Source organism: Gobius niger (assembly GCF_951799975.1).
Source record: "Gobius niger genome assembly, chromosome: 18".
Classification (NCBI taxonomy): domain Eukaryota; kingdom Metazoa; phylum Chordata; class Actinopteri; order Gobiiformes; family Gobiidae; genus Gobius; species Gobius niger.
In genome coordinates this window covers 1,190,826-1,213,232 of record NC_136869.1, presented here as the reverse complement: position 1 = coordinate 1,213,232, position 22,407 = coordinate 1,190,826, and the positions used below count along the sequence as shown (strand labels likewise).

The window sequence follows — 22,407 nt, the reverse complement described above, 5'->3', positions numbered from 1 at the left end:
CACACACTTGTCTCACCGCGCGCACCTGTCTCACCGCCCGCACCTGTCTCACCGCGCACACATGTCTCACCGCCCGCACCTGTCTCACCGCGCACACCTGTCTCACCGCACACACCTGTCTCACCGCGCACACATGTCTCACCGCGCACACATGTCTCACCGCGCACACCTGTCTCACCGCACACACTTGTCTCACCGCGCGCACCTGTCTCACCGCCCGCACCTGTCTCACCGCGCACACATGTCTCACCGCGCGCACTTGTCTCACCGCCCGCACCTGTCTCACCGCGCGCACCTGTCTCACCGCGCGCACCTGTCTCACCGCCCGCACCTGTCTCACCGTGCACACATGTCTCACCGTGCACACCTGTCTCACCGCGCGCACCTGTCTCACCGCCCGCACCTGTCTCACCGTGCACACCTGTCTCACCGCGCGCACCTGTCTCACCGCCCGCACCTGTCTCACCGTGCACACCTGTCTCACCGCGCACACCTGTCTCACCGCCCGCACCTGTCTCACCGTGCACACCTGTCTCACCGCGCGCACCTGTCTCACCGCCCGCACCTGTCTCACCGTGCACACCTGTCTCACCGCGCACACCTGTCTCACCGCCCGCACCTGTCTCACCGCGCACACCTGTCTCACCGCGCGCACCTGTCTCACCGTGCACACCTGTCTCACCGCCCGCACCTGTCTCACCGCGCACACCTGTCTCACCGCCCGCACCTGTCTCACCGTGCACACCTGTCTCACCGTGCACACCTGTCTCACCGCGCGCACCTGTCTCACCGTGCACACCTGTCTCACCGCCCGCACCTGTCTCACCGCGCGCACCTGTCTCACCGTGCACACCTGTCTCACCGCCCGCACCTGTCTCACCGCGCACACCTGTCTCACCGCCCGCACCTGTCTCACCGTGCACACCTGTCTCACCGTGCACACCTGTCTCACCGCGCGCACCTGTCTCACCGCGCGCACCTGTCTCACCGCACACACTTGTCTCACCGCGCGCACCTGTCTCACCGCACACACTTGTCTCACCGCACACACCTGTCTCACCACCCGCACCTGTCTCACCGCGCACACCTGTCTCACCGCCCGCACCTGTCTCACCGCCCGCACCTGTCTCACCGCCCGCACCTTTCTCACCGCGCGCACCTGTCTCACCGCCCGCACCTGTCTCACCGCGCACACCTGTCTCACCGCGCACACCTGTCTCACCGCGCACACCTGTCTCACCGCCCGCACCTGTCTCACCGCGCACACATGTCTCACCGCGCACACCTGTCTCACCGCCCGCACCTGTCTCACCGCGCACACCTGTCTCACCGCGCACACCTGTCTCACCGCGCGCACCTGTCTCACCGCACTCACATGTCTCACCGCGCGCACTTGTCTCACCGCGCGCACCTGTCTCACCGCGCACACCTGTCTCACCGCGCGCACCTGTCTCACCGCGCACACCTGTCTCACCGCGCACACCTGTCTCACCGCCCGCACCTGTCTCACCGCGCACACATGTCTCACCGCGCACACCTGTCTCACCGCCCGCACCTGTCTCACCGCGCACACCTGTCTCACCGCGCACACCTGTCTCACCGCCCGCACCTGTCTCACCGCGCACACCTGTCTCACCGCGCACACCTGTCTCACCGCCCGCACCTGTCTCACCGCACACACTTGTCTCACCGCGCACACCTGTCTCACCGCACACACTTGTCTCACCGCGCGCACCTGTCTCACCGCCCGCACCTGTCTCACCGCGCACACATGTCTCACCGCGCGCACTTGTCTCACCGCCCGCACCTGTCTCACCGTGCACACCTGTCTCACCGCGCGCACCTGTCTCACCGAGCGCACCTGTCTCACCGCCCGCACCTGTCTCACCGCGCGCACCTGTCTCACCGAGCGCACCTGTCTCACCGCACACACCTGTCTCACCGCGCACACCTGTCTCACCGCACACACTTGTCTCACCGCGCGCACCTGTCTCACCGAGCGCACCTGTCTCACCGCCCGCACCTGTCTCACCGCGCGCACCTGTCTCACCGCCCACACCTGTCTCACCGCGCACACATGTCTCACCGCGCACACCTGTCTCACCGCACACACTTGTCTCACCGCGCGCACCTGTCTCACCGCCCGCACCTGTCTCACCGCGCACACATGTCTCACCGCGCGCACTTGTCTCACCGCCCGCACCTGTCTCACCGTGCACACCTGTCTCACCGCGCGCACCTGTCTCACCGAGCGCACCTGTCTCACCGCCCGCACCTGTCTCACCGCGCGCACCTGTCTCACCGAGCGCACCTGTCTCACCGCACACACCTGTCTCACCGCCCGCACCTGTCTCACCGCGCGCACCTGTCTCACCGCGCGCACCTGTCTCACCGCGCGCACCTGTCTCACCGCCCGCACCTGTCTCACCGCACACACCTGTCTCACCACCTGTCTCACCGCGCGCACCTGTCTCACCGCGCGCACCTGTCTCACCGCCCGCACCTGTCTCACCGCCCGCACCTGTCTCACCACCTGTCTCACCGCGCGCACCTGTGTCACCGCGCGCACCTGTCTCACCGCACACACCTGTCTCACCGCCCGCACCTGTCTCACCGCGCACACCTGTCTCACCGCGCACACCTGTCTCACCGCGCACACCTGTCTCACCGCCCGCACCTGTCTCACCGCGCACACCTGTCTCACCGCACACACTTGTCTCACCGCACACACCTGTCTCACCACCTGTCTCACCGTGCACACCTGTCTCACCGCCCGCACCTGTCTCACCGCGCGCACCTGTCTCACCGCCCGCACCTGTCTCACCGCGCGCACCTGTCTCACCGCGCGCACCTGTCTCACCGCGCGCACCTGTCTCACCGCGCGCACCTGTCTCACCGCCCGCACCTGTCTCACCGCACACACCTGTCTCACCACCTGTCTCACCGCGCGCACCTGTCTCACCGCGCGCACCTGTCTCACCGCCCGCACCTGTCTCACCGCCCGCACCTGTCTCACCGCACACACCTGTCTCACCACCTGTCTCACCGCGCGCACCTGTCTCACCACCTGTCTCACCGAGCGCACCTGTCTCACCGCGCGCACCTGTCTCACCGCGCACACCTGTCTCACCGCCCGCACCTGTCTCACCACCTGTCTCACCGAGCGCACCTGTCTCACCACCTGTCTCACCGAGCGCACCTGTCTCACCACCTGTCTCACCGCGCGCACCTGTCTCACCGCGCACACCTGTCTCACCGCCCGCACCTGTCTCACCACCTGTCTCACCGAGCGCACCTGTCTCACCACCTGTCTCACCGAGCGCACCTGTCTCACCACCTGTCTCACCGCCCGCACCTGTCTCACCACCTGTCTCACCGCGCGCACCTGTCTCACCACCTGTCTCACCGAGCGCACCTGTCTCACCGCGCGCACCTGTCTCACCGCGCACACCTGTCTCACCGCCCGCACCTGTCTCACCGCGCACACCTGTCTCACCACCTGTCTCACCGCGCGCACCTGTCTCACCGCGCGCACCTGTCTCACCGCGCACACCTGTCTCACCGCGCGCACCTGTCTCACCGCGCTAACCTGTCTCACCGCGTGCACCTGTCTCACCGCGCTAACCTGTCTCACCGCGTGCACCTGTCTCACCGCGCTAACCTGTCTCACCGCGTGCACCTGTCTCACCGCCCGCACCTGTCTCACCGAGCGCACCTGTCTCACCGCCCGCACCTGTCTCACCGCGCGCACCTGTCTCACCGCGCGCACCTGTCTCACCGCGCGCACCTGTCTCACCGCGCGCACTTGTCTCACCGCGCGCACCTGTCTCACCGTGCACACCTGTCTCACCGCCCGCACCTGTCTCACCGAGCGCACCTGTCTCACCGCCCGCACCTGTCTCACCGCGCGCACCTGTCTCACCGCGCGCACTCACCGCACACACCTGTCTCACCACCTGTCTCACCGTGCACACATGTCTCACCGCGCGCACTTGTCTCACCGCGCGCACCTGTCTCACCGCGCGCACCTGTCTCACCGCGCGCACCTGTCTCACCGCGCACACTTGTCTCACCGTGCGCACCTGTGCACACCTGTCTCACCGCGCGCACCTGTCTCACCGCCCGCACTTGTCTCACCACCTGTCTCACCACCTGTCTCACCACCTGTCTCACCACCTGTCTCACCACCTGTCTCACCACCTGTCTCACCGCACTTGTCTCACCGCACTTGTCTCACCACCTGTCTCACCGCACTTGTCTCACCGCACTTGTCTCACCACCTGTCTCACCACCTGTCTCACCACCTGTCTCACCACCTGTCTCACCACCTGTCTCACCACCTGTCTCACCACCTGTCTCACCACCTGTCTCACCGCACTTGTCTCACCGCACTTGTCTCACCACCTGTCTCACCGCACTTGTCTCACCGCACTTGTCTCACCACCTGTCTCACCACCTGTCTCACCACCTGTCTCACCACCTGTCTCACCACCTGTCTCACCACCTGTCTCACCGCACTTGTCTCACCGCACTTGTCTCACCACCTGTCTCACCGCACTTGTCTCACCGCACTTGTCTCACCACCTGTCTCACCACCTGTCTCACCACCTGTCTCACCACCTGTCTCACCACCTGTCTCACCACCTGTCTCACCGCGCGCACCTGTCTCACCGCGCACACCTGTCTCACCGCGCACACCTGTCTCACCGTGCACACCTGTCTCACCGTGCACACCTGTCTCACCGTGCACACCTGTCTCAACGCGCACACGGCTGCAGAAGGAGGAGCGGGGCAGGTCCGACAACGCGCTCTCGTGCGGGGCTTTTAGTGCTTATTTATTATTTTAGCGTGGATGATGCGACCCCGTGCCGATGCGACTGTCCTCACAGAATAAGTAAATAAACTCACTGTGGATCAGTCGTAGAACCTGCTGCTCTTCGCCTCTGTATCCGATTCTCACTCGTCTGGTCATAGCGTCCATTTGGCAAAACTTAATCCATAACAAAAGTAGCTCCAGCCTCCGCGTGGCAGTTGTTTTGGTTTCAGAGGAATCACGTAACAGCGAGGCTGCGTGTGAGATGCATTCATGGACCGTAAGAAGTGCGGGAAACGCGACTTTTTCACAAATGCGCAGAAAAACCGGACAAATAATTTGCAGTCTGATACACTGTGCTTGCGCCAGAGGCCTCAGGCCGGAATACTTTAAGCCCTGCATAAAATATCACGGTGAAAGTCATTATTGCTTACAGTATAGACCCAGCTCCCAACCCAGCTTTGAGAATTGATTAACGGCGATATTTTTTTTATCGCGCGATAAGAGTCTCGCGTTAACGCAGCACGTTAACGCCGTTAACGCCCCACCACTACATTAAATTAATGTTTTTTCACTTTTTAGTTTTTATTTTCATTTTTTTCCAGATCCACAAGAGGCTTTAGTCATATACAAATACAAAGACAGTCTTAAGACAAAGTGTGAAACAGCAGTGTTTGAAGTTGACCTCAAGTGGAGCTTCACTGAGCCGTACTTCCCCAAGCGGTTCTTCACTGAGCCGCACTTCACTGAGTGGTACTTCACTGTGGTCCAACATGAGGTCATTCAGATGGAGGCAGATTCCAAGATGAGGAGGATCAGCTGCAGCAACATCTTTAAACCACTGCCCTCTGAATGCCAGCAGGGGGCGCCCCTCAGGGTGGTGCTGACTCTGGGCGGGGCCGGAGCGGGGAAGACCTTCTCAGTCCTGAGGTTCTGTCTGGACTGGGCCCGGGGCTTAGAGAACCAGGAGCTGCAGCTGGTGGTGCCGCTGTCCTCCAGAGAGATGAACCTGCTCACCACCAGGGGGCGCTACAGTCTGATGGAGCTGATCCAAGCGTTCCATCCAGAGCTGCAGGAGCTCCTTCCTCACGCTCTGAGCCACAGTAAAGTCCTGATCATCTGTGACGGCCTCGACGAGAGCCGCCTGCCTCTGGACTTCAGCTGTGAGGTCGTCTCTGAGGTCACACAGAGGTCAGAGGTCAGTGTGCTGCTGGTCAACCTCATCAGAGGAGACCTGCTTCTTCACGCCCAAATATGGATCACCTCCAGACCTGCAGCGGCCAATCAGATCCCAGCGCAGAGCGTGGACAGGCTCACGGAGCTGCGAGGGTTCTTCACTGATGATCAGAAGAAGCAGTTCTTCAGGACAAGAAATATGTCATCTTACTTAAACATGTCCTTCCTCACAACCTCCCGCAGCCTCTACAACATGTGTCAGATCCCGCTCTTCAGCTCCATCACAGACACAGTGTTGAAAGCCCGTCAGAGTGAACCTCTGCCCCAGACGCTCACAGAGCTGTACGCTCACTTCCTGTTGGTGAAGACCCTCAGCAGAAAGACAAAGCAGAGTGATACGTCAGGACGAGAGCTGAGCAGAGCCGACTGTGAGCGGCTCCTGAAGCTGGGCAGACTGGCCTTTGAACAACTGCAGAAAGGAAACATCATGTTCTACCAAGAAGACCTGGAGCAGGTGGGTCTGGACCTGAGCGAGGCCTCGTTCTTCTCTGAGATCATCAAACGAGAAAGTGTCTTTGACAAACCGGTCTACAGCTTCTTCCACCTGAGCCTGCAGGAGTTTATGGCTGCGGTTTATGTTCACCACTGTTTCAGGAACAACACGGATGAGCTCAAGGAGTTTCTTAATGTTGGTGCAGGGAGCATCCCACAAAGACCTAACAAGCTTCTCAAACTTGCTTTTATTAAAACCCTGAAGAGTCCAAACGACCTGTTTGTGCGGTTCCTTCATGGCCTCAGTCTGGAGTCCAACCACAGACCTTTAGGAGCTCTGCTGAGTCCAGTGGACCAATCAGAAATCACCAAAGTCATTGAAAACCTTAAAGAGATGAACTCAGAGAGAGTCTCTGTCGACAGAAGCATCAGCATCTTCCACTGCCTGGTGGAGCTGAAGGACCAGTCTGTGCAGCAGCAGATCCAGGACCTCCTCAGGTCAGGAGACCCGTCACAGCCTCTGTCTGAGCTCCAGTGCTCGGCTCTGGCCTACATGCTGCAGATGTTAAAGCAGGTCCTGGAGGAACTGGACCTGAACAAGTGCAACACGACTCGCCAGGGCAGATGGAGACTGATCCCAGCGGTGAAGAACTGCAGGAAGGCTCTGTGAGTATGAGAACATGTTCATTAGATTTTACAATCTGAAACCACATCTGAGAGACTTTAGCACTTTTAGATTTCACACTTTGAGAGTGTTTTTGAGAGACTGTGTTTGAATAAATGGAAACCAATGAGAGTTTGCAAAGCTCTTTATCTGAAGTCGAGCTCAGCCTGTGAGTTTACACATCGATGTCATGAGGCTTTGAGTTTCTCTGTTTCCTCTGGAGGAAGAGTCTGGGGAGAGGGAAGTCTAAGCCCTCTGTGTCTCAGAGCTGTACGTCTCCTTTGGCGAGACTCTTGATGCAGTGTTTCCCAACCAGGGGCTCGGGTGTAAATAGCCAAAGACACGACGTGTTTCCACAGAAAGTCTTTATTCCAGCGCCATGTTCATTGCCGGGCAAAAACAGTAACCAGAATCTCGCAGACTCTCGCGATGGTACATAACCTCGCACAGGAAGTTAACAATCTCCCTCTCTCTTTAAATAAAAATAAAAACAATAAACAGGTGACTTTGACATATTAAACATTGTCACCAAAAATGCAAATACTTCTCAGAACACAGTAATATATTTTTTTAGTGAGCTTTTAGAATAATAAAAAAAACTCCACCAAGATAAATGCTTAACGGTCCAGATATTACAAATGCCATACACCCTCACACAGCGCTTTTAAGAAGCATAAGTGAGGAAGCACCTTTCTTCGTCAAACAGTCAGCAAGTTGTGACTTGGCTTCTCACCAACGCACCTCTTTGATTTTGTTAGTATGTAGAAGCTCTTTGACACCGCTTATTTCTAATCTGAGTCTCTTCTCTGTGACCTGTTTTGTAGACTTAAGAGCGTCAAACAAGGAATGGTTATCAGTAACAGAAATTAGGGGGAGAGCGTTAAGATCAGCTTTACCAGTGGTAAGCTCCGAGTAGAGCATAGCCAAGAACATTGCATTGTCAATACCATCTGACATGGCAAGGGTTTCTCCTGCCAGCGTGCTTCTTACCACACGTCTGATTTTCTTGGACTGCCAAAACAGAGGAGAGAACTGTCCTGTTTTTCCCATAAGGGCGATTAAAGCCCCTCCCTGTGTACCTCCGTCGGGAAGATTGCCCAGTGAAGCATCACTGAAAACCACCAAACTCAAATCATCACTGTTGCCCAAGTGTTGAAACTTAAGTGTGACCTTCTCTGACTTAAGTTTACGGATCACTTTGTTCACTTCATATTCCTATTTTGGACCTGAGCTGTTCTTTTTCTTTCTCAGTTAGTTGAGCCTCCCTCTGTACTGCACGTGCTGCCTGTAATTGAACTGGTTGTAGATTTTCAATATAACTGTGCTGATGCACCTGTACTACACCACCCACAGTTGCAATGTCCATTCCTACGTATGAAAAACTGTCATGCTCTTCACGACCCACGTGAAATGCAGATTTCAGTACAGGGATGACATTAGCTACAAAGCGCTCTGAACCTGCCCCAAGAAAATCATCCACATGGCATGCCAGTAGTCCTATCACCTCAGACTGCTCATTCTGCCAATAAAACACTGCAGGATCAACCCGTGACATTTTACCACCAGTGTGCAACATGAGTTCTTTGACCTTGTTGTACCAGTAGAGGGATGCGTCTGCTCCTCTTTCTTTAGTTTCCACAAAGAAGTGTCCACGCCCGCTTCAGGTGGGGGACGAATGTAAATGTCTCTTGAGATCTCCATACCCTGCAAAAAGGCAGACTTAATATCCATAGAGTGAATTTTCCATTTGTTTTGACAGATTACAGCTAACAGCAGCCTGAGTGACTCTGATGTAGAGGTCTGCGCGGTACCGATTTTTCAGTCCTGCTCCCGCCCGCCCCCGCATGGTGCAGTACCGCTCCCGCACGCATCCCGCAAAGGATTGTAATTTTTATTCCCGCTCCCGCCCGCATCTGTGTTGTTTTGTCCCGCTCCCGCCCGCAAAAATCCCGCAATACGCAAAATGGGGACGTTTGCACTGCAGGAGTCATGACCAGTGCAGGAAGACGTGTGGACAGACCTCGGGCCGCGCACACGGGGCACAGCAGGGACGTCTTGCTCCGCCCTGCTCTCCCCTGACTCATTGGGCTCTTGCCAAATCGGGTTACACAAAAAGCAAATAGACCAGCTCAGGCCTGTCCATATAGCCTTGTGTATAACATAGGTTTTTCACGGTGTATGGGACAGTCACACCAGTTCAACCCCAAACTATGCTCCTGTCACTGTGTAGCATCAAACACAGAATCTATCAAGACAAACACGTCAACAAACGCACGCGCTTCATGTCAGATAAGTCCGTGCAATAGCCGCACATTAAGGGCCGACTTTACTCCACAGAATAAACATAAAAACACTACACTCACTGTGCACTCCATCTTCTGGGTCAGTCCTCAGCTCCAGTTGGAAAAACTTTATAATCCACAAAACAGGCCTGTCTTCACCTGCCCCGCGCCCATCGCCGCTTGTTACACATGTCAAAAGTTGTAAATAAGCCTTAACTTATCCATAGTGTAGCTACTGTAGCCACGCGCTGTTGTTTTGGTCAGTGGAGGCAGCGTGGAAGATGCATTCAGGGACCGTGAGAAGTGCGGGAAAGGCGCACTTCTTACTGTCCCTTTTATCCACAAACGTGAGGAAAATGTGGACAAATATATAACAGTGGGGTTCTCCAGCGGGGGGGCAATAGGGGTGGCAGGAGCTGGCTCCCAAACATCAGGAGGAACGACCGCAGGAGGAGGAAAAGCCGGCGGAACAACTTCAGCACCTGAGGAGCGGCGGCAAAAGTGCGCACTTCTTACGGTCCCTGAATGCATCTCTCACGCTGCCTCGCACAACAACAACAACAACAACACGTGGTTACAGTAGCCACACCATGGATAATAAGGCTTATTTACAACTTTTGACATGTAAAACAAGCGGTGATGGGCGCGGGGCAGGTGAAGACAGGCCTGTTTTTGTGGACTATGCAAAAGACGTTTTTCCAAATGGCGCTAATGAGACACGACGAGAGAGAATCATTGGATAAAGACGTGAAGAGCAGCAAGTTCTTCGACGGATCCCCAGAAGATCGAGTGCACAGTGAGTGTAGTGTTTTTTATGCTTATTCTGTGGAGTAAACTCTAGCTGAATGCCATGTTGCACTAACTCATTGCGCGTGCGTTTGTTATGTGTTTGACTTGATAGATCCAGTCTGTGTTTGTCCGTGTTACGCAGTGACTGGAGCCTATAACTGTATCAATTTTGAGCATGAACACAGTGATTCTGCGGTACTAATGCTCTCGTTATCAAAATAGAATGAACAAATGAAATGAAATGAAACATTATTGAGTTTGCGGGACAGCAGTTTATCGTCCCACCCGCCCGCTCCCGCACTCTGCCGTCCCGCCCCCCTCCCGTGCCCGCAATGAGCTTTAAAAATGTGTCCCGCGCCGCACTGTTTTGCGTTGGGTCCCGCGAGTCCCGCGGGACTCCCGCGGGAGTGCAGGGCTCTACTCTGATGCACATGTGGGAGAATCTTTTTGTAATTCATGAATATTGACTTCTTCAAAACCTCTCGCCACAAGGCGAGCTTTGGGAACAATGCCATTAGAAGTTTCTTTCAACGTACAGACCCATCTAGTAGAAATACATTTTTGACCTTTGTCTGTGACCTCTTCGTAAACATTATTTTGCCAGTTTTCAATCTCTTGCTGTTTAGCAGCATCAAATGAGATGTCTTTGGTAATGAGTACATCAGCATCAGTGCTTTCACATTCAGTGAGAAGATCATCAACATGTGACATGTCTAAAGCTTCTGTTTGACCCTCGCTGCCATTTGGTTCAAGATACTGCACATTGTACCAGTTTTTATATTGTCCTTTTGCTTTTCCTGCTCTGCCTAAAACTCTGGCAGTGTGCTGAGTACCATCATCTCTGTTTGTGAATGTCACTGTCTGACCTGTTCTCAGTTTCACACCAGTGGAACCCACTGTATTAGTAGCATCACTCTCTGTCTCATTAGTTTGTCTCACGTCTTCTGTTTCTGCATTTTCAGGTATTTGCACTTCTCCATTCACACTCAGTTCATCATCTGACATATTATTTTGTATTATGTTTTCATTTTCTTTACCATCTTCAATAATATCAGGTTGTACAGGTTTATCCTCATCCTGTGCATTAACTTTATTCAGCCTGGACTGGTGCACTCTGACAAGAATCCCACCATGTCTGACAAACACCACAGAGCCATCCTGACCTATAACTACAGCAGGGCCTTTCCACTCTGTAGTGTCTGCTCGTTTGTAGTACACTCTGTCTCCTGTCTCATATTTGTCATCTGTAGGCCTGAGCTGCTTTCTTAAAGCTCTTTTTATTCTTTCTGAGCATTCCACCTCTGTGAAAGCTCTTCTGGATGCATGTAATGCTGCTAGGTGCTGTCCTACTCTAGTAGTCATAGAAGTGCCCCCGAGAGCGGGCAGTTTATTAACCAAAACGGAGGGAAGATTAGGACTGTGACCAAACACGAGCTGGTGTGGACTATAACCATGCACATTGATCATACTGTTTTTGGCCATAAAGCAGTCTGCCAGCCACACCCGTTTTCCTTTTTTACCTTCAGGAGGATCTCAGTCAGTGTCATGATGTGTCTCTCCAGCAGCCCGTTGCTCCACGGACTGTATCCCGCTGTAGTCTTCGTCTCAATGTTGAATTTTTCTGCCATTTCTCTCATCTCTTCATTGTTGAACTCTCCACCGTTATCCGTTTGGGGGCACCATGGACACTTATCCACGAGTGGATGAAGGAGTTGACGATCTCCGAGGCTTTCTTTGTTCTCACAATGTTTCCAGCGCTGAAACGTGTGAAGTGGTCGATGATGTGGAGGTACCATATGCCAGGTTCCAGCTCATGTAGATCCATTGCCACTGTCTCATTGTACTCTGAGGCTAAGGGTAAACCGACAGCAGGCCTGGGCTTGGTCTTGCTATATCTTTGACATACCTCACAGTCACGGATGATCTCTTGCAGAATGACTGGACAGTCTTTGTCAGTATTTCCAGAGCTATGGATGAGCCTCTGCAGCCGGTCTGCGGAGGCGTGGCCAAACTGCTTGTGAAGCTTCAGGAGAACTTTACGCTTCTCTTTTATAGACATCTCTGCTGTGACGACAAGGACTTCACTTTCATTGGTGTCCGCTTCAGTAGTACCATCTCTAATGTCCACACAATAGTGTCCCGAACTAGTGAGCTCAAGAGGCACCGGTTGCTTGAACATGACAACTCTGTCATTCTCCATATCTAAAACAGTTCCTGCCCTCTTTAGAGACATTTTGCTTAACAGTAAAGGAATCTCAGCAGGAACAACTTCAGTTTCAATGTGGCATTTTGTTGGCCCGATCTTAGCGGGAAGCTTCACTTTTCTGTTGGAGAGTACCACCTGACCATCACCAAATCTGAAAGGTCTGCAGCTTGAAGATTCTGTTTGCAGCAGTTTGTTTATTTGGCTTTGGCTCAGGTCTTTCATGTAACTATCCAGCCACTTCTCACCACACACAGTGCGTGTGCATGCAGTGTCAATGATAGCTGATCCCAGCGATTCAGTTAGGAAGATCTCAGAGTCCGTCACAACTTTTGTAAACAGTGTAATGTTACATTCTTCAACATTCTCATCTTCTGTTAGCTTTACTTCATTTCTCCGATGAGGACAGTCTTTGGCCCAATGGTACATGCTTTGACAAATGGCGCATTTTGTTCGCTTACCATATTTGTCAAGAGGGTTTGTGCCCTGCTGTGGCTGCCGCTGTCCGCTCTGTAGCGGGCCGTTGTTCCGTCTGAATTTGCCTGGTAGCCTCTGCTCCGTGAAAAACGCCGTATCTTGAGTCTCGCTCCCGCCGCTTGCTCCGCTGGTTTTTCCTCCGAAAATCCGCTTCAATGCCGACTTCATGGATGTGAATGTCAAATCCGCGCACGCTGTAAGTGCTAGCTGCCGACTCTTCTCTTCGAGACAAGCCGTGTCCAGGAGTTTAAACGCTAACACAGCGTCAGGCAGGGTCATGTTGTACTTCTTCATGCGGTTGTATCTCTGCTCAAAGTCTATTATGTAGTCCGCCATGGACACCGCACTGTCTTTGGAAATCGAGTCAAAATGAGAATATGCTTCATAAGCGCGGTCTTTTTCTTCTCTTAAGAATACCGCGTCCAGTTTAGCTAGCAAGGTTTCCATACCATCGTCTTTGTTCAGATCGTCCGCGGGTATTTCCAAAGCGGTCTCTCTGGCTCGCCCCTCGAGCCCCAGCGCGACCGCGAGTGCCTGCTTCTTCTTATCCAAGTCCGTAACAAGTCTCCAAATACTAACTTCATTTTTCCAGCACTCGTATGGCCTGGCTTCGTCAAGCTTCGGCGGTACTCTGTAGTTGGAAACCATCCTCTGCTACCATGTAAATAGCCAAAGACACTACGTGGTTCCACAGAAAGTTTTTATTCCAGCGCCATGTTCATTGCCGGGCAAAACAGTAACCAGAATCTCGCAGACTCTCGCGATGGTACATAACCTCGCACAGGAAATTAACACGGGGACCCCACTGAGCAGGAGGTGCTTGTACTTTAGATTAAAAACAAAGAGACACTGAGTCCGATTTCAAGATTAATTTTAAAGGAAAGTTAGTTTAATGATTTCAGTAAAAAGTTTGACTCTGAGAGTATTTTAGCTTCATTTGAACACACTATTAAACACTGATAATCTTATTTTACTTTACCAAAGTGATTGAGACCTGCAGCTCTACAGGCCCAAAGTGTCTGGATCCTAAACTGTGTTTGTTTCTTCAGTCTTTCAGAGAGTGGCCTGACTCGGACTCACTGTATAGAAGTGTCTTCAGCGCTGAAATTTAGACTGTCTGTGCTGGAAGAGCTCGACCTCAGTGGAAACTGGATCCAGGATGGAGGAGTGTGTTTCCTTTCTGAGGGACTGAGAAGCCCACACTGTGTTCTGGAGGTTTTAAGGTCAGAACGTTTTTATGATCAAATCATTCACTTTCAGAAACGTCCAAATAACTCCTGCTCATATTGTCTCTTTTATATGTGTCATAATAAACATTGTCCCTCTGATAGAACATGTTTTAAAAGTGAAACAAACTGTCTTTGACAGTGGAGCAAAAGGATCAGTTGGTGTTTGATGATAATCTCTGAGTCTGAAAGCACTGCTTAAACAGTACATACATAATATAATGTAATGTAATGTAACGTAACGTAACGTTTGTATTTTATATTGTTTATTTCATCCTAACACAGAGTATGAGCTGCCCCGTCTCAGTTACTACAGGAGGACGGGAGGGCATCTGACACTTGTGTTTTGTTTTCTCAGACTGAAGGGCTGTGGTCTGACAGAACGGGCCGGCTCTGTCCTGGGCCTCGCCCTGGAGTCCAAACCCTCCAGCCTCAGAGTCTTGGACCTGAGTGAAAACCCACTGACGGATGATGGAGTGATGTATTTATGTGACTCTCTACGGAGCAAACGCTGCCGCCTGAAGAGTCTGAGGTCAGTCACTCTCATGACACAACTCTGCACCAACACATTTAGAACTGAAGAGCAGATCTGACCCACAGACGGCTCTGAAAGGTCAGTGAGTGAGGGCGGGTTATTATTATTTGATCAGGATTATCATTAGTACAAGTTTATTTGCACAAGGTCATTCAAAGTTCTTCAGTTTCATCAAATCGTAAGAAACAGATCAAATCAGTCCATCAAACATCAGCATGAAAATGAAGTAACTAAATCAAATCAAATCAAATCAAATTTATTTATATAGCACATTTAAAACAACTGCTGTTGACCAAAGTGCTTCACAAAAGGCCTACAGTACAGAAACAAATAGAAATATAATAATAAAAAACAAAACACAATATATACAAACATATACAAAACAGCAAAGCACTAACAGCTTAGATTTGGCCAGATATGCGCTAGACAGTGTTAAAAGCTTTTGCATAAAAGTGTGTCTTAAGCAAAGATTTAAATTGGTCAAGTGTCTGTGCAGCTCTGATGTGGAGAGGCAGGTCATTCCACAGTTTTGGAGCTGCAACAGAGAAAGCCCTGTCCCGTTTGGTCACATACCTGTAGCGAGGAACCTCTAAAAGCAGCAGATCAGCAGATCTCAGAGCCCGAGCAGGGGCGTGACGTACCAGAAGCTCAGACAAATACAGAGGAGCAGCGCCGTGGAGACATTTAAAGACAACAAGTAAAAGCTTAAACCTTATCCTATAACACACAGAGAGCCAGTGTAGAGCAGCTAACACAGGGGTGATGTGCTGTCTCTTTCTGGTCCCTGTAAGGAGACGAGCGGCTGCGTTTAGCGCCCCCTGGAGGCGACGGATTGAGCGCTGACCAAGACCAGCGTACACAGAATTACAATAATCAAGTCGCGAAGTTATAAAAGCATGAATGGCTTTCTCAAAGTCACAGGCAGGTGGATAGTTTTTTACCTTGCTTAGAGTTTTAAGATGGAAAAAGCTTGATTTGACAACATGATTTATATGTTTCTCAAATTTAAATTCATTGTCTACAAACACACCGAGATTCCTTGCAAAAGGGTGACAGAAGGAAGCGAGTGGGCCAATGGCGCTGTCACAAGTGTCAAGAACATTAGAAGAATTTCCAAGTATTACAATTTCTGTCTTATCTTTGTTTAGACTTAAAAAGTTGGCCTCCATCCATATTTTAACTTCTTGAATGCAATCCAACAAAGGATTCAATGATCAATGATTCAATGAGCTAGACTTAAGTGGCATATAGATCTGCAGATCGTCAGCATAAAAATGATAATTAACTTTGTGTTTCTCTAAAATCAGACCAAGGGGTAGAAGATACAGAGAGAATAACAAAGGGCCTAAAATGGACCCTTGAGGCACTCCACAATGAATAGGTGACACAGATGAGAAGCATGAGCCAACATTAACTGAAAAACTTCTATCTTTCAAATATGAATCAAACCATTTCAGAACAGTGCCTTTGAGTCCCACAGACAGCTCAAGGCGTGATAAAAGAATGCCATGATCCACTGTATCAAATGCAGCATTTAAGTCCAAGAGCACAAGGACAGAGTGGACTCTACAACAAAAGCAAAGAGTCAATGAAATCCTTTCAGTCTCATATTCACGGGTAAAAAGTGCTGCTGATCCAGATCTGAGCCTCAGCGTGTTTAGTCCTGACTCTGGGACAGATGGTTCACACGTGTTCTCGGAGCGACAGTGCACAGACCAGAGCACTGGACTAATATGGTGGTACTTCCTGGTTCTGGATGTGCTGCTGGAGACAAACACATGGATCAGTCTCTCTCAGTCTGGTTACTCACGATACCAAGTGTTTACAGCCCATATGTCAAACCTCAGCTGTCGTTTCTATAAATCTGTGTCAGATCTGTGTGAGGAACATCCTGAACCAACCACCAGAATCTACTGGAGGATTGTATGATGAGGATTTGATTGTTTTAGATGAACTCTGTTCCTCTGTGTTTCTTCACACTCAGCCTAAAGTCGTGTGGTTTGTCGGACCTCTGCTGTGAGTATCTGATCTCTGCTCGGAAGTTTAATAAGAGTCTGGAGGAACTGGATCTACGGGACAACAACGTGACGTCACGGGGAGTCAAAGAGCTGAGAGTCTTTCTAACAGGACCAGACCTCAGACGCATCAGGTCAGACATGTTCTGTTTCACCGTCAATTTTACACAATTTACACAATTATCAGACCCTCCAAACGTACAGTTCAGTGTGAAGCAGAGCTGGCTTTAGGATTCCACGTCTAAATATAGGAAACTTAAACCGTTTTAAAATGACTAGATGGCTCTCACATCGGAGCTAGCTGAGCGCCCATGGGTTTAGATTATTCTCACGAAGGACTGAGAGAGGAGGGAGAGAGGAGAGAAAGAGGCGGTGCAGGAGGTACGAGGTTACGAGCAGACGAACCTGGCGGCGCGTGGAGCAGCTTCAAAAACGTAGCTACGACACAAACGTGTGCATATTGTCCCGTTCACCCACTGTTTCTTAAACATTACGTTAAAATTGAGCAACTGCAAATAATAATCTCCGATTTACATTCGTATTAGTGTGAGAAGAGCCATGGTACTGAGGAGTTCACGCTCTGAATGAGTCGTTCTCCTCTCAGACTTTAACGCACAAGTTTTAACACATTTCTGTTGCAAAAGTGACTCTGTTCAGTTAATGTTTAGTTTAGATCCATTTATCCTGCAATCTCACTTTTTCCTAACATAAATAGTAATATGCAGCATATATAGGCTATGTAAATGTCTTTAAAAAAAATGCTTATTATGAGAAATGGAAGATATCATCGTCCATCACGATGGTTCACTGTAAACATCGTCAACGGCCAATTAAGGGAACATCGCCCAACCCTAATTTTAACTAAACACTAAACATCGCTGGAAAACAGTTTAAACAGCATGAATTGCGTTGCCACATCCATATAATCCACATTGATGATTTAAACATGAAACAAGGCACAGCGTTAATGTTTATGGACAGACTTGATTCAGTGTTGAGCTGCATCGACCTGCTCCTCCAGCCTCGGGAGACACTAGAACCTGGACTGCAGCCATAGAGACGCTCATGGTGTTTAAAAAAAAATATTGTCTTTTGTCACAAAAGACCGCTGCTGCGTGTGGATGGCTTCCCCTGCCGTGTACCGGGACACCGGGAGACCAGGACTCACCTGGGTCTGTGCGAGGCCTGCTCCGTGTTCTGGCTGGTTTTAGCGTCAAGTCTGTGGACCGTATTCCGTGGCGCTGTAGCCTGGGTGTCAAACAGATCCTCTCTCCTCAGGGGCTGATCGAAGCTCGTCCCGTAGGGCTGTCTTCGGTCCGGACGGGTTGGTTAGACTCCGGTCGGCTGTCGGGTCTCCGGCACCTGTTTCCTCCCGGAGTAAAGGCCTATTCATACTCCACAAGACGCGAGAACTTTGTTCTCGCACCCAGGGCTGCGAGAACAAAATGACGTCATTTTGTTCTCGCAGCTCCTGTTCGGCAGGTCTGGCTGACACTTTGGCCCAGCAGAACTTTTTTCGGCAAGGCTGCGAGAACTCTGGCTGTGATTGGCTGGATTTTGGTGGGCGGGGTTATTTTGGCGGAAGCGGGAAGCGAGAATCCAATGTTTACGTCCTAACACCGGTGCGGAAAACGGAGACAACATGGATAGTTTTGTGGCCCCCCTCGCGGCAGTAAAATACTTCGCTGAAGGACAAGGACACGCACATGGCAACAAAGTCCTGGAGAGAAACACACGGATGTTTTGGGCGAGGACGAAGAGGAAACAGAAGAGCCTGGCGCTGCCTGCGTAAAAGAGGCGAGTGATAGAGAAAAAAGTGGTTCAGGCTCGTGGACGGAGGAATACCAGGCTTGTACATCATAGACCCTTTCATCAAACACCGGGAAACGTCACCAACATGTTCAGTGAAGGTTCTTGGATGGACAACGCCTCTACTGAGAGCTACACAGACGTCAAACAACATGGTTTTACCGAGTGACACGGAGGTAAGCTTTCAACGTTAACGTTAACGTTTTCTAACATAATAAACCAGCGGGAGACGTGGCTAGACATGAAGTCAATCTTCAAAATGTTTGCACTATCGTGACTGATACATTTTATAATAGTTTGAAGTCAAATAGCTTGTTTTATTTCGGTCATTCTTGTTTGTTTTGGATGCGGAAAAAGGGGGCGTGGCAATTCGGCAGAAACACGTCTTGTGGAGAATGAAATGTCAGAGCCCAGACGAACTTTGTTCTTGTTCTTTTTGCCTCAAGAACAAGAACAAAGTTCTTGCGTCTTGTGGAGTATGAATAGGCCTTAAAGCTCTGATCAGGCTGAGAGACGTGTAGTCCTGCCCTCGGCTCCAGCGCTGAGTCCCCGGAGCTGCTTTTCACTGGTTCAGATCATGGTCCAGAGTCTCTGCAGCGTTATAGCCACACTTTCTTCTTTTTACCACACAATATTTTCTTTTAATGTGGTCTAATTGTATATCTCTTTATATTTAGGCCTACAGTTTATTTAATAAACACATTTTATTATTAACCTATTTCCTTTTCCCCTCTCTTTTTATTTTGTAAATGTTAAAAACAACTGTTTATCATTTCCTGGTTAAAGAAATGTGCCGTAAAACCCGTGGGTGAGGCCTCCTGATTATGAATATTTTGGGGCGTTTCATTCAAATGACCCTGGGATTTCTCCATGGCCTTTACCATCAGATGCTTCTGCGTACGGAGAGATCTGAGCGTAAAGCACGGGTTCACAAATGCCACGCGCACTCTGGCGTATATCGCAAATACACCTACACATACGCTGTTTTTGTACACAATGTTGATAAATGAGGGCCAGTGTGTGGGAGGAGCCTCAGCCTCAGCCCGGACCGTTACCAAACTTCTGATTCGGTAACTGATTCTGGCTGTGGCCAAACTCTCTCATCATCATGTCTTTGTTTAACCTTTGTTATTCCAGGATCTGGGGGAATACTGGAATCTGATTGGCTGGAATGTGTCCATTAAAAAGTGATAATGTACTGTTAAAAAACGGTTAAAACGTTCTGCATCCCTCCACTGCAGCTGTTTCCATAGTAACGATCAACAATTGAGCTGGAACTGGTTTCAGGTGAAGTAACTCCTGAATGAACAGTGTGAGTGGGCGGGACCCTGTTATATGCGGACGATGCACGACCAGGCGTCCGTTATCAGAATAACCGTGGGACGGTTCTCGCCTCCGCGACACCTCGTCGAGCTTTGTCTCTCACTTGTTTCCTGTGTCTTTGGTCACGGGTTACATCAGGAGGAAGTGCGCCCCCTGCTGGCCTAAAGTGTTGAAAATCAAATCAAGCTGTCGTAGCCACAACCGCGGTCTGATGGAAGCGAGGCTGCCAATCTGTGCCATCAGCCTCTCCCACCGCTCACTCACACAGGCAAACACACTCTCATTCATTTTCACCTATTGTACATGTTTTTAGTGGTCGGGTAAACCAGAGGAAACCAACGCAGACACAGGAGGACCAAGTGTTTCACTGTGTTCCTTTTGTCTCTTCAGGATCAGGATCCAAGATGGCGTCTCTCTCGAGCGGAGGCTCTCCTCAGGTCCGTGTGAGCGGCTTCAGTCTTCATCCTCCTCGTCTGCAGACCCGTATGTCCCTCAGTGAGTTCTCCTCTGGTTTTTATTTCCTCCTCACCTTGTTCTGATTCTGGCTGTGGCCCGACTCTCTCATCATGCGTTTGTTACTGATAAACAGCTGTTACTAACCTGAGTTATTTCCTGCTCTTTGGTCATGAGTTACATCAGGAGGAAGAGCGCCCCCTGCTGGTCTAATGTATATCCAAATCAAATCAATGGGGCAGACTGATGGAAGTGAGGCGGCCGATTAAAGGTCGATCCAGCTCTGATTAAAGTGAATATTTCTGTGAATGAAAGTGACAGAGGCTGAAGTCAGGGCTTTGGAGCGAGTCCTCGGCTTCAGGGGAACAGATACACCAGTGTTGCACTGACGGTGACCAGGAGCTGGTTATGGAGCAGCTCTTTTAATCAGTGTTTTTCAACCACTGTGCCGTGGCACACTAGTGTGTCGTAAGAAATTCTCTGGTGTGCCTTGGAAAACTATCCAATTTCACCTAGTTGTTTTTTTTTTTTAAACCACTTCATTATTATCCGCAAATAATGTACCGTTTTCGAGTGTCTGTGCTGTCTAGAGTAGAGTAACCATGTAATAAATACTCTATTTCAGGTCGCTAATTTCTTTGAGACAAGAGAATTAGAGATGCATGGATGTGGCAGTGACTGTGGCACGGTGGCTCGCGAAACTATACAGTGTTCCTATTCAAGACACTTTGATGTGAACGACTGAATATTGGCTACAGGGTTACGTTTTTTAATATTTTCTGCTGATGGTGTGCCTCGTGATTTTTTCAATGAAAAAAATATGCCTTGGCTCAAAAAAGGTTGAAAAACACTGCTTTAAATCATCAGTGTGGTGCATTTATTACAGACACAGCAAAGCAGTTTTAATCAGGCCTCAGGCTTCTTGGTCCAGTGGCCCAGAGTTGGTACTTTTTACGATAAGTTTAATGTTTTTACACAGTTACAGTCAGGTCCGTGCATTTCAAACCTGCTGAAGAATGTTTCTCTGCTTAGATCTGTGTCCCTTCACTCGCTTTTGCCTTTAACGCCACAATGACAGAAGTTTGGATTCCTTTGATCTGTAGGTGTGAGGGCGAGGTCTGAGGAACGTCACTCAGACTCAGAGAACCAAGGGTTTCACACTGTGTTCCTTTGTCTCTGCAGGCTTAAAGGTGACGTCAAGTGGTATGCACCTATGTCTCGTACCTCCCATGAGCTGGTCATTCCTCCAGATCTGTGGGAGCAGCCTCAGCCTAAATCCTCCTTGTCTGCAGGCCGGTATATCCCTCAGTGAGTTCTCCTCTGGTTTTTATTTTCTCCTCACCTTGTTCTGATTCTGGCTGTGGCCCGACTCTCTCATCATGTGTTTGTTACTGATAAACAGCTGTTACTAACCTGAGTTATTTCCTGCCTCTTTGGTCATGAGTTACATCAGGAGGAAGAGCGCCCCCTGCTGGCCTAAAGTATTGTAAATCAAATCAGACTTAATGATTGTGATGTAGCGGTGAGTGGCCAAAAAGTGGGTTTTGAAGGAAACGTCAGAAGACAAAATGTATTTAAACATGTGGATGTTGTGGCTAACGAAAATGCTAAAAGCAAAGTAGTTCTTAGAGCCTTTATTAGCACAAGATGACAGCGTGACAGTCGCAGGAGAGTCTGCAGGTTTAACAAAGCAGCCAGCTTATATACCACAGAAGCTGCCTTATTTGGTCTAAAACAGAACATCCTTTACCAGAACACCAACATAGATGTCCTAACACAGATGCCATGCATACAACAAGTGGACAACTGTGATTTAACTTTATTTCATGGTCACTCAGGTCAGCAGGACAAGGCCAAGTCAGGTCAACAAGAGGTCAAAGGAGATAGCAAAGAATCACCTGTTACTTCACTTTAAGCTAAGAACATATTATATTTAGAAAACTGCAAACAAGAAGACACACATTTCCACAAACACATACATTTCAAAATGACACAGGCTGATGTTGTGTTGATGACGTCATCAGCGACATCACCACAAAAGCATAAATGGAGGAAATGTTTGGGCGGCCCCTCCCCAAACACCTCTCAGGTGGAAACAAAGGAAACCAACCCAAAACATCCTTAACCCCTTAAGCCCGACGGTCCCACCT

General features: G+C 50.3%; 1 protein-coding gene across 1 annotated transcript in view; it reads left to right on the top strand.

Annotated features, from left to right (window-relative positions):
- LOC306977852 (protein NLRC3-like) overlaps positions 1-21,569 on the top strand; it is a gene marked incomplete at both ends in the record, with an annotated part of 29,196 nt that extends 7,627 nt beyond the window's left edge. Inside the window, 7 exons of the mRNA XM_079576291.1 lie at positions 5,419-5,976; positions 6,091-7,147; positions 13,946-14,119; positions 14,481-14,654; positions 16,642-16,806; positions 20,195-20,299; positions 21,440-21,569. Coding sequence (XP_079432417.1) covers positions 5,419-5,976; positions 6,091-7,147; positions 13,946-14,119; positions 14,481-14,654; positions 16,642-16,806; positions 20,195-20,299; positions 21,440-21,569 — 2,363 coding nt within the window. The remainder of the gene's footprint in view (positions 1-5,418; positions 5,977-6,090; positions 7,148-13,945; positions 14,120-14,480; positions 14,655-16,641; positions 16,807-20,194; positions 20,300-21,439) is intronic.
- Positions 21,570-22,407: the final 838 nt, after the last annotated feature.